Source organism: Danio rerio, chromosome 4, assembly GCF_049306965.1.
Source record: "Danio rerio strain Tuebingen ecotype United States chromosome 4, GRCz12tu, whole genome shotgun sequence".
NCBI lineage: Eukaryota > Metazoa > Chordata > Actinopteri > Cypriniformes > Danionidae > Danio > Danio rerio.
Window position 1 is genome coordinate 5592242 of NC_133179.1, and position 12415 is coordinate 5604656.

General features: G+C 37.3%; 2 protein-coding genes across 10 annotated transcripts in view; both read right to left on the minus strand.

Moving 5' to 3' along the window:
• Nucleotides 1-53: 53 nt before the first annotated feature.
• galnt8b.1 (polypeptide N-acetylgalactosaminyltransferase 8b, tandem duplicate 1) lies at nucleotides 54-8549 on the minus strand. 3 transcript variants are annotated; one of them, XM_073946956.1, is made up of 11 exons: nucleotides 8192-8549; nucleotides 6506-6710; nucleotides 6268-6434; nucleotides 6024-6193; nucleotides 4116-4313; nucleotides 3930-4044; nucleotides 3642-3827; nucleotides 1786-1923; nucleotides 1594-1689; nucleotides 1356-1520; nucleotides 54-1262 (listed from the first exon to the last, which is right to left on the minus strand). In XM_073946956.1, exons 4-11 carry the CDS (start codon nucleotides 6113-6115, stop codon nucleotides 1122-1124), a joined length of 1131 nt encoding a protein of 376 aa, XP_073803057.1. In that variant the 5' UTR covers nucleotides 6116-6193; nucleotides 6268-6434; nucleotides 6506-6710; nucleotides 8192-8549; the 3' UTR covers nucleotides 54-1121. The 3 variants fall into 3 exon arrangements, with proteins under 3 accessions (XP_073803057.1, XP_003198271.3, XP_021331085.2); XM_003198223.7 differs by having other exon boundaries at nucleotides 6010-6193; XM_021475410.3 differs by having other exon boundaries at nucleotides 3642-4044; nucleotides 6010-6193.
• Nucleotides 8550-10383: 1834 nt separating this feature from the next.
• Nucleotides 10384-12415, minus strand: part of rad51ap1 (RAD51 associated protein 1) — a 40371-nt gene continuing 38339 nt past the window's right edge. For 6 of the 7 annotated variants that reach the window (XM_073946077.1, XM_073946075.1, XM_073946078.1 and 3 more), the window contains 2 exons: nucleotides 11133-11270; nucleotides 10384-11026 (listed from right to left, as the gene is read on the minus strand). In XM_073946077.1, coding sequence (XP_073802178.1) covers nucleotides 10899-11026; nucleotides 11133-11270 — 266 coding nt within the window. In that variant the 3' untranslated portion in view covers nucleotides 10384-10898. 7 annotated transcript variants of the gene reach the window in all.

A 12415-nucleotide genomic window follows, 5' to 3' on the forward strand; every position in this document is an offset into this window, starting at 1 on the left:
GGCTCTTTTTGGATTCTCGGAAGCTATAGAAATTACAAATGTAAACCAGGAAAACGTTGGGACCATGCATTGTTTTTATTTACATCCCTCAAAAAGGTCTATACCACAGGTGTCAAACTCAGTTCCAAAAGGGCCGCAGCTCTGCACAGTTTAGTTCCAACCCTAATTAAACACACCTGATCAAACTAATTGAGTCCTTCAGGCTTGTTTGAAACCTACAGGTAAGTGTGTTGGAGCAGGGTTGGAACTAAACTGTGCAGGGCTTCGGCCCTCCAGGAATTGAGTTTGACACCCCTGCTCTATACAATATCTAGACAAGCACTGGGTTCCATTCGGAAGGGCTCATCCCTATGCCCTAATCCAGGGATGTCCAAACTCCGTCCAGGAGGGCCAGGGTCCTGCTGAGTTTAGCTCCAACTTCCTTCAACACACCTGCCTGGAAGTTTCTAGTATATCTAAGAGCTTGATTAGCTGGTTCAGGTGAGTTTGATTAGGGTTGGAGCTAAACTCTCCAGGACACTGTGTGGACACCCCCCTGCCCTAATCCCTTCAGATGGTCCCTCTGTTGAGAGTAGAGCATAGGGATGAGTCCTTCTGAATTGTGTGCACTGTGCGAGACCAATCGCCTTCCTTGCTTGAAGGATCATGGCCCGAAGTGTACATACGTTGTATTTTTTAAACTGCTTCATTCTGAAAGGCCCTTCCAAGTGGCCAGTTTTGAGCACTTTGGTTTGACATTTCAATATGGCGGACATTATTTATTTATTTTTTTAAAACTCTGAAATGCCTTTTGGAGGGTGACATTTGCCATTTGGAAAACGCTATAAGTTTCTTGGCTATATCAGGAGTATGGGTATGACCATATCAAATTGTGTTGTGATAAATTGCTTAAGCTTTGATCAAAATGTTTTGTTATTCAAACCTTTAAGACACTAAATGTCCAATGCATTTAATGTCATAATTGGATGTTCATGGCTCATTGATGTTGGTTAATAACAGTCACATGACATGGAAGCACTTCTGCTTGAACTGTAATTCAACATCATTATTAATTCTGTCCCTCAAGTGTCATTCTGGAAAGTTTCTCCAGCATTTCAAATAAACAACATATACCTTGCAGTTCATAAGTCCTTAATTACATGTTGTATCCTCCAGTGTTGGTTTCTGCACTCCTGAATGAAAACGTTATTTTTATAGTCTCCTGTCTGTTTGGTGCTGATCTCCAGACAGCGCTTGGTGTCTCTGTTCTGTATGGCCTGTCCCTGAAGACAAACAAGAGTAACAACAGGCCTTTCATGCAATGTTTAGACTGTGGTACACCACAGTATCCTATCAGTGTTTTATAATTAGTTCACCTGTTTGAAGTCCCAGTACATGTGTTTTGGTTTCTCTGTGTCTGAACACCAGGAAAACTCTGGAAACCGGCCCGATCCTGGGTCAGCTAGACAGCGGTTTCGGCTGTGTAAAAGTGGCTGAAGGGGACCGACTAATATCTCTCCACTTGTTGTATAGAAAAACACCTGTGTGGGGACAAACTAAAGTGTGTCAAATGTTCATCAAATATACATTTGAGAAATGAACTGAAGCGATTACCTGTGAGGTTAAAAAATGGCATGGATATAAAATGGGAGTGTTCTCCTCTGACGGCCCTTTGTCCAAACATAGACCTGTTTGCAGATCATTAATCAGCTGTGGGTGGGAGATAAAGACCTCATGTTGAAATTGTCACACCATTCATTCATTTCCTGCACTCAGTTGATTCATAGTAAGCCGCGTGTCACTCACCGCTCCATAACCAAGCAAATCATCCATAGGATTTAACTCAGTATAGACATTTTCCAGATACCATTTGAACGGTTTGCAGTTCATTCTCTCTCTCAGTTTCTTTCTCTCTGATAAGTCGCCAATGTCTATCCCATGATTCTGTAGGAAACAGGGAGGACAGATAGAAATGATCATTTACTGACTATAAATCATCAGAAACCAAGAGAAATGAACTTTAAATATCATCACTGATACGGCCCGAGTGCTCCTGTCTGATGTTATCCACTAGATGGAGGTGTCAAAGTCAGTTCCTGGAGGGCCGTAGCTCACAGTTTAGTTCTAACCCTGCTTCAACACACTAACCTGGAGGTTTAAAACAAGCTTGACGGGCTCAATTAGCTTGATCAGGTCTGTTTAATCAGGGTTAAAGCTAAACTATGCAGAGCTGCGGCCCTCCAGAAACTAAGTTTGACACCTGTACGCTAGCTGGAGGTGTTCATTGAGAATGTTTTGAACTGCTGTTGTTTTGCCATGATGGCGATTGAACTAGGAGCGGAGTGTTGCTTGAGATGTGCGTCCATATAAAGACCAGGAGATTGGGACTCTGGGTGTTCATCCTTTCCTCGTCAGCTTTGGAGTTTTTGTTTCTTTCCTTAATTTTTGTGTATCATTTCAATAAATGTTTAATTAAATATATTGAAATTAAGGGTGACACGGCCTAACAGCAAGAAGGTCGCTGGTTCGAGTCCCGGCTGGGTCAGATGGCTTTTCTGTGTGGAGTTTGTTGCCGTAGGTTTCCTCCGGGTGTTTATGTTTCCTCCACAGTCCAAAGACAAGTGAATTGAATAAACTAAATTAGACGTAGTGTATGAGTGTGTGCAGGGGCGGGCTGGGACAGCATTTTCAACCGGGAAGTTAATGAAGGTCAGGCCAAAGAGAAAACCGATGTGTATGTCTGTGTGTGTGTGTGGGGGGGGGGGAGATTGGATTGGATTGTTTGGATTGTTTGGATTGGGGAGCTCACGAAAAGTGGGGGTTAGGGGGCAGTCCACGAGGAAATGTCCGCCCCTGAGTGTGTGTGTGTGTGCGTGTGTGTGAATGAGTGTGTATGGGTGTTTCCCAGTACTGAGTTGCAGATGGAAGGGCATTCGCTGTATAAAAACATATGCTGGACAAATTAGTGGTTCATTCCGCTGTGGCGACTCCTACTGAATAAAGGGACTACGCTGATCAAAAATTAATGAGTATTTTGAAATTGATTTGATTTTCTGGTTTGGATCTTTATTTGGTTTTGTTACCTCACTTTTCAGCCAGGAGGTTGTCACATACACATGAACACAAAATGATTAGCGCCACCATGAAAATTTAATTCTACTTCAAATATGTGATGATTTGCAAAGCAATTAAATGTTCACAGTATTTCAAATATCTATAAGAATGTTTATTTTTAATTTAAGTTTTATTTCTTTTAGTTTGCATGCAATAAAAAGCAGTTTTTAATCCTAAACCTAACCATAATCCTTTTAAAAATGTATTTTAAGGCCAAAATATTAGCCCCCTTATTAAATTACTTTTCAGTTGGCTACAAAACAAACCACTGCGGTCCAATGGCTTGCCTAATTAACCTAAATAAACTTTAAGCTGAATACTAGCATCTTGCAAAATAGCGCATTTAAATATTATGTGCTGTCATCATAGTGAGGATAAAAGAAACTATTTTTAGCTTTATTTTTAGTTATTTAGATCTATTTCTCCTCCATTAAACATCACTTATTGAAAAAATTTGAAATATAATTATAATATCAGAGCAGGACTTATAATTTTGCCTTCAAATGTATATATCCGCAAGTCAACAAAAACATGTAGGCTAGATATACCTCTAAGGGAAGCCCCCAAGCCATGTAGACATTTTTCTTGTACTCGTCCATCCAAACTTCGGCCACTCTGAGGGCGTTTCTCTTCATGACGTTACTCAGGTCGGGCATGTAGGGTTTGTGCGCTCTTTCAATGTGTGCGATTTTGGAGCAGGGCACAACCTCTATACTCCCTCCACACAGCCACACCTGAGCCAAAACACATCCAAAAGTCAACAATGAGCAACAACACCATTGTTCAACATGTAAATATAGTAAAATGAAGAACGCTTCAGTATGATGATGAATTACCCGTATTCCCAATTCAACATTCTCTCCTCCGTACACCTGCATCCCTTCATCAAGAGTCCCGATCTCACCGAAGAACAGACGATCCACCACCAGTATTCCCATTACAGACGGACTCCTGTACAGATCAGTTACACTTTCAGATTTTAGAATAAATTATTTAACTAATATTCAACAACGCACACTTACTTTCCCGGCAGCGAAGGGTCGTTTCGATTGTACCACTTCTTCGGGAATGTCACATACATACACCAGAGAGCCCAGTCAAAACCATGAGCAGAGGCGAAATACTTAGTCACCTCCAGATCATCATAATTAATTTTATCAAACACAGGACTCAAGACTAGCGTGCGATCAGCCTGGATGCGTGCAAGTAGAGGCTCCGCCCTGAAAGTGAGAAAGTAAAAACATTGATCAAACACATTATACTTTCATTATGCGTTTATATCTATGATTAATGCTCCTTATTATAGCATTAATTTGAATCAACTGGAAAGTAAAATAAAATCAAAACAGTAGACGAAAAACATTAAAAGGACCTATTACGCCCCTTTTAACAAGATGTAAAATAGGTGTCCGATGTCCCTAGAGTGTGTATATGAAGTTTCAGCTCAAAATACCACACAAATAATGTTTTTAAAACTGTCCCCTTTAGGATTTGATCCAAATTGTGGCGTTTTGGCGACTGTTGCTTTAAATTCAAATGAGATTGTGCTCTTTTCAAAAGAGGGCGGGGCTACAAAGGCCTGTGTGCCAGCATAGTGGCAGATTTAAAAACAAGACTGATGTCATATGCTAATAAGGGAGAGATGATAATTAATGGGCGGGGCTTTCCTCCTCTGATGACACGCACAAAAGGAGACTATCAATCAAAGTGTTTCTGCAGACTTGCTTTAGATTTGCCGGATTCAAACCAATGGCGTGAACCATTATAGGGGTGGTCAAATGTATATTGAAGTTACCTATTGTTTTAATTATTACAATTATTTAAGATACAGATCAGAGCAAATGATATCTTATCTATTAAAGCGCAGACCCAGCCATACATCTTGTATTGATGTACTTCAGGGGAGATCAAGCGTTAATTAGAGAGGTCAGACCACCACAACCCCCCTGTAATTCACTCCTAGCTCTTTTCCTTTCACATTTCTGCCTGAAACTGGTATTCTATGTCCTCTAGTACTGTAACTTCACCTTTACCCTTTAACTTTACTGAAGCTCCACCAGCTCCATCATGGCTATCTATTCCTTTGGTTCTATTGGGTGCCTCCATCTTGGCTCAACTTTACCCTGAAATTATCATTTCGTCCACCAGCTTGTCATTTCTGTAGCAGACTTACTACAATCTTCAACTTTTTAAATATTTACTTCGACTTTTCATTGTATTAGTTCTTTGTTCAACTTGTTTGGGATGTTTATTTTGTATTGTTTCCTGTTTCTAAGTATACTCTCTTCAACAATTGTGTAATGAACGGGCTAATAAGCACAGCTAGTGTTTTTCAGCCAATGATAAACTTCCTTTATGTGATTATTTTTAATTACATAAGGTTGCTTTAACAGCATCGATGTTGTTTTGTAATTATAATACAATTAGTTAAATAGACTTAAGCATTACTAGCTGTTAAAACTTAAAAAAGAGAGGTTAAAGGCATCAGGAGCAGCAGGCTAGTGCAGAAACTCCATTGAAAACACTGGGGTAAAATACATTTCCATATTTTAAAGACATGGACCATGGAGGAAAGGGCTTTAATGCAGTTCTTCTTGTCAGATCTGATACTCGCTTTATATTGTATATCAGTCAGGAAGTGACCATCACTGATTTTGAAAGAAATCAGACCTTAAATGTGGCGATTTTGTAATGGCAGTTCAGCGGAGGTAGCTGGGCTACTGAAAATTAGGTCCATATACCCTATCCAGCTTTGCATATCATTCACATGCCTATTAAAGCTGCAGCTGAATGCGCATCTCCTGGTCTTTTACATGAGAACAAGAGTGAGCGGCGACAATTTCAATTAAGTATACTGTCTGGTTGAGTAAACATTCATTTTGTTTGCAGACTAAAGTCGGCTGAGCAGTTTCACACCATTTGACATGGACCTCAATGTGGGCGTCCAGAATGGCGACCACGTCGCCGCTGGCAGCCTTCCAGCCTGAGATCCGGGCCTGCGAGAGGCCTTTCTGTTCTGCATGGGTCACCATCTTCACCAGGCCTGGGTGCTTCTCATTGATGGAGCTGATGTAAACATGCAGCTGCGTCTGCAGATCCTCTGTGGAAGACAGATTTCAGGAAGCATCAGCTCACGATGTGCACAATCTGCATGAATGTCTGAGAGGAACACACCATTAGTGCTGTGGTCGTCCACCAGTATGATCTCTTTCAGCAGATGAGCTGGAGTTCTGTTGATGATGCTGTAAACGGCTCTCTGAATGACAGACAGAGCCTCGTCCAGATAAATCAGCACCACACTGACGGTGGGCAGATCGGGAGGATATTCACGCTCAGCGCATCTGCAAAAATCACCAATGCAAAATGAATGAATGTTGACGTTGAATGCATTTGATAAAGCAGTGAAGCTGACCTGTGGTCTCGAGTGTCTGGCAGCTCTCGGTCCAGAGGCAGTCGATCACTGAGGAAAGCGTTATATCCATATTTCTGAAAGAGATCCTCAGCTTTCCTCTGCTCATACTCTGAAAGCTCCACACTCCATCTCTTGAAGAGGTCCGAGTCTGGGAATAGCTTCTTTGCTGGTTTCTTCTCACTTTTTACCTTAAGGCGACTTTCTTCTGTAAAAAAAAGGGATAAGTGTGAGAAAAAAAAAGTGTGATTCAACGTGACGATGCTCATTTTAAATACAGCAATTCATTTTTTTTAAGCTAATTAATAAACTTAAAAAATAAGTGCCATTACATTTATTAAAAGCAACTCAAATATTAATTAATTTCATAAATTATTGCATTACCCATTATTTAGAAAACTTATATGATTATGTAATTCTAACGTTGCTTGAAATGCACTAACACTGGGTATATCTGATATATGATAGTTTTAGATTCAGTTTCAATTTGACACAAACTAAATCTGAAACTATTGACACATTATAGCTCATATTTACACATTTTTAATTATCATACCCTTATAATGATCTGAGGTGCAAATAATTTAAGAAAATAAGAAAAATAAGCAAATAAAATATATATACATACCGATAAAATATACCCCGTGCCTACTATAGTTTGGGTTTATCTAGCAAAAATTATTGTTGTTGTTTTTGTTTCGTTGCTTTGTATTTGTTATTTGTTGATGTTTTCTTGTATTTGTATGATTTTTGCATATTCTAATAAAAAAAAACAAAAAAACATTTGGAGCCCTTGATGAGCACTGCTTCTTTACAATGACTCGCTTGATCCCTTGTTGTAAGTCACTTTATAAATAAAACTGAAAAATGAAGCATCTGCTAAATGACCAAACATTTCAAATAAACTTTATATATTACTTTAGAAAATGCTTAGAATGGGCGTCACGGTGGCTCAGTGGTTAGCACTGTCACCTCACAGGAAGAAAGTCGCTGGTTTGAGCCAGGGCTGGGTCAGTTTGCATTTGTGTGGAGTTTGCATGTTCTCCCCATGTTAGCGTGAGTTTCCTCCGGGTGCTGCAGTTTCCCCAACAGTCCAAAGACATGGTACAGGTGAATTGAATAAACTAAATTGGCTGTAGTGTATGAGTGTGTGAATGAAAGTGTATTGGTGTTGCTGCATAAAACATATGATTATTGTTCTTAATTACTTCATGCTGTTAAACACATTAACTAATGAAACCGTTTGTAAAGTGCAACCAAAAAATAAATAAAGTGCTTTAAGTTACACAAAACAGAAATGTTTAGGAATGACATAAAAATGAGCGAAAGATGTACCTTTCATTTTTTGGTATAACTGAAGATTTTAGAAGCAAAAACCCCTAAACGCCGTCTGAAATGTTCTCCAAAAAATGTTAAATTTAAAGTTTATGCTTAGTTATTTCTCTTAAAATGCTATGAAAAGGACTCATTTGTCACTATAAAGGTAAAACTGCTGAGCCTACATACAGGAGTCAGAGAAAAATCCAGATTTTAGAATAAAATATCGAATGTCTTTTAGACGTAAACTCTAAACTCTAAGATAAACTCTAAACTCTTCCATTTGATTTCACATTGACTTCAAATGTCTTAGAGAGTGAAATAAAACAATTATAAAGAACATTTCTGACAAGTCAGATATCAGCAACTCACCCACAGCGATCAAATGAGCCTCCAGTTTGTCCAGCTTGTGGAGCAGAAGAGAGCTGTGCAGTGACAAGTTCTGCTGGACCTGCTGAAGTTTCTCCTCTTGCGTTTTTATCTCCCATTTCACAGAGCTCAAATAGAGAAAAACCACAGCAACAGACAAAACTGGAAACAAACTCTTTACAAAGCTTATCCTCATGATGACCAGAAGCACCCAAAAACACACACAGAATGATTAGTTTGATATCAGCTATCAGTCAATCTGCTGGACTGCCAAGGATCCATATCGTACTAACAGCTTTTCCCACTTATGTTTGCTCAGTTTTTCCCGTACTTCATCACTCTGGCTAGATCATTTTATTGTAAGGAAATGAGGGAGGAGACCAGGACACTGAATCCTGGTAGTGATGGTACTGTAGTTAAACACTGGCCACAGCTTTTTAGTTCATTAAATATTGGTACACTGAAAACTAACGATATGACAAAAAGGTGGTGACAATAAATGTTTTAATGTTATTTAAACTTATTTTAATACAATATTCTGGTTTCAACTATTTTTTTAAAGGTTATAGAAAGTTTACCCTAACCATTTTGATGTTAATATGATTAGATGTTGAAGTTGAGATGATTTAATTTAACTAAAACATATTTATAGTGTATCTGCACGCTATTATAGAATTATTTATGCATTTATATTAAGTACAAAATAGTTCTTCTTGCATAAATTCACAATTCATAGAAAAATAAACATTAATATTTAATTTATGAACATTCAAATTTATGAAATATAACCCAGAGGCTTTAGTCTCCATTTTAGAGGTCGCCACAGCAAAATAAACTATTCCAGCATATGTTTTACACAGCGGAAGCCCTTGCAACTGCAACCCGGTATTGGGAAACAGACATACACACTCATTCACACACACACACACACACACTCCAACAATTTAGTTAATCCAATTCACCTATAGCGCATGTCTTTGGATTGGGAGGAAACCCACACCAACATTAGGAGAACATGCAAACTCGCACAGAAACGCCAACCGGGACTCAAACCAGCGACCTTCTTGCTGTGCTAACCACTCATTAATTAAATCATACATTAAATCTGATTTAAAACTGTAAATATAACCTGTTTTAGTAACAGTTTTGAGAATTTATAATGACAACAGACTTTTTAAAGTGCTGACGTACGGCATTGTTAAAAACCTCACACCCTGCTACTGCAAACAAGACTTAATATTTACACACACTTTTCCGCAAATCGTTGTTTGCAGTTGCTGTGAGTTATTTAGCTGGTTTTCTGCTTTATTTGCGTAGCAATTTCATAATGCATAGTGTTTAAAAAAGGTTTTACTAAAATCAAGCTAAACCAGATTACAGTGTCAGGAAACTATTGTTTATTGTTCATCTTTCATTTTTGCGTTGACTGTGTTTGGACACTAGAGGGAGACATAACTTGAGCATTAACTTAAGGAACACAACACTATTAATAAGATTAACTTAAAGCATACACTAGAGTGGGTTTAGAGTTTTGCCTGATGATATACAATAAAAGCTCAATAAAAGTGTAAATACGTATTTAAATCTAATGATGTGATATTTCAAATCACTCGGTTTTAAGAAATAAGTGCAGTTCCAAAATACTGCATAATATTAATAAGTTAATTGATTTTACACATTAGTTTGCTATTTAAAATATAACAAAATTTTGAGATATATATATATATATACATACATACACACACACACAATGTTTGAGCTATTAATACCAAAAAGTATTAAGTTAACGTAATTCCTTCACGTTGTGCCAATCCATTCAGATCATTTTGGAAGGGCTCTTTCTATCCAAGACTAAAAAGGCATGAGCACTGCACAGGTTTGAGCCCAATGTGTGCACATGCCTGCTATTGAGAGATTTCAGCTGCTGTCTGGGCTTTCCTTGCATTTCTACACCTCTCTTTCTTCATGTGTTCATGTGTTTTCCCTGCATTATTTCATTTTATCACACAGAACTTCATTTGCAAACTAATTAGATTTGTTTTTAGATTTGCATATATGTATTTCAAATTTCAAGTCAACAGCACCTTTAGAAATATGTTTTCTGAGAAAAAAATTGCGAATTACAAAGGAAAAGGATGTTAATTATTTTTACATTAATAAATGCTGCGCTGAAAAAAAAGGAAAAACAGATGTAATTTGTATTTTGCTATTTTATTTTCAAAAACGTCATTTATAACATTAAAGCATGAGCTAATTTTACATTTAATATGGTTTTTATGTATACTTCAGGTTTAGCAAAGTGTGGTTTTAACGTATAAAGCAGTAAAGATATTAATATTTCACATATTCAGAACATTTCTGCTTAAAAACAAGTGATCCACATCATGCAGCAATGCAACGTGCTGCATAATATTTACAAAAACAGATCGTTGCATTCTGCAAAACCTTTAATGTTCATCGAAACAGGCATATTTACAAAGCTAAAGCACAACACAGACAAAAAAAGACATTTAAAAACACTAAAAACACAACAAAAGTCATATATTCCCTGTGGGTCACTGTAAATGTGGGATGAAAGGTTTTAAATTATGAACAAAATTTAGCATAAAAATATCCAACTCAGACTTTTCTCCCTTTAGACTTCTTGCTGATTTTCTCTTACCGGTGAAACCTCTGCTGGACTTACATCATTTCTTTAAAATAAGTCTGTTTAGTTCGCAGCAACATTAGGATGAAGGGGTTTGACTCGAGCCAGACGGGAAAGTCCTAAACGCAGCCCCTGTCCTGGAGACTTTAAAGACCCATTCTGAGATGCACCGGGACTCCGGCCAACCATTCCTGGAAATGGTATAGAAAAAATTTCACAAAAGGATCCCAGTCTGATTTTGAACTTTTGGCACTTCCAGTGAAAATTCTCAAATGCATACTGAGCCTGTAGACTCACCTGGAGGATTCCACTTTGGCAGTCTCCCCCCTGCAGGACTGGAGCAGAGCGCAGGTTTGGAGATCGGTGGAGTTGAGGGCGCTTTCTTAGATATTGACACAGGAGCGGCTGGACTCCGACAGACTGATGGACTGGGAGCTGACAGACAGAGAGATATTAAAGACTATTCAAAATGAGAATAATAAATATACTGATATTAGAATATTTAATAACAGTAAAAATATTCTAAATATTTACAATAATTTACTGATTTTGTCTTTAATAAAGTAAGCATTTCAAATATACAGTTGAAGTCAGAATTATTGCCCCCCCCCCCCTTTTTTTTTTTTATATTTCCTAAATGATGTTTAAAAGAGCAAGGAATTTTTCACAGTATTTCCTATAATATTTTTTCTTCTGAAGAAAGTCTTATTTGTTTTATTTCGGCTAGAATAAAAGCAGTTTTGAATTTTTTATACACCATTTGAGGGACAAAATTATAAGCTTCTTTAAGCTATATTTTAATAGATAATAATTCAGGAGGGCTAATCATTCTGACTTCAACTGTACATACATCCATAAAATAAATGCATTAAATAATAATAAAAAAATGCAATAATAAATGACAATTATGTAATAATGTAATAATTAATATAATAATGTATGACAAAACCAATTGCATTTCTCAAGGAGACCTTTTCAAAAATGTTCATTATTAAGCAGGGTTTCTGGAGCTTTCGGCAAGTCAAATTTAAGACTTTTTATGAATGAAATTTCAGATTCATACCAGGCTAAATGCTAAGGTTGGAAAAAGATATTCCTTACACCAGCAAAAACAATTGTTATGTAGTAACTTCTTAGCCACTCATTTTAAATAATGTGTTAAAACAAGCAAGCTCTAGTTTAATATTTACACTTCATTTACACACAGTATATCTTTCCTTTGAAAAATGGACAGGTTTTAAAAGCACTATAATAAACTGAATGTATCCAAAGCAGTGTGTCCAGCTCACTGTCCTCACCAAGTTATGATTACATGGTGAACTTTTAAACAAGTGTTATTGTGGGGAAGATAATTATATCACATTAAACCATATTGGTCAATAGAGTTAATAAATAAAGCATTTGTTAAATGTTTTATTGAGATGGATTGATGGCGATTGTATGAATGCTGGCTTGATTGAGTAACTTTACATTGACATTGGAAAATTAGGCTCTGTTTAAAAAGATTTAGGTCCTAAAACACAATATTTCAGTCAATTTAAGACTTTTAAGGGCTAAAATTATTTATTTTTTAAGTCACA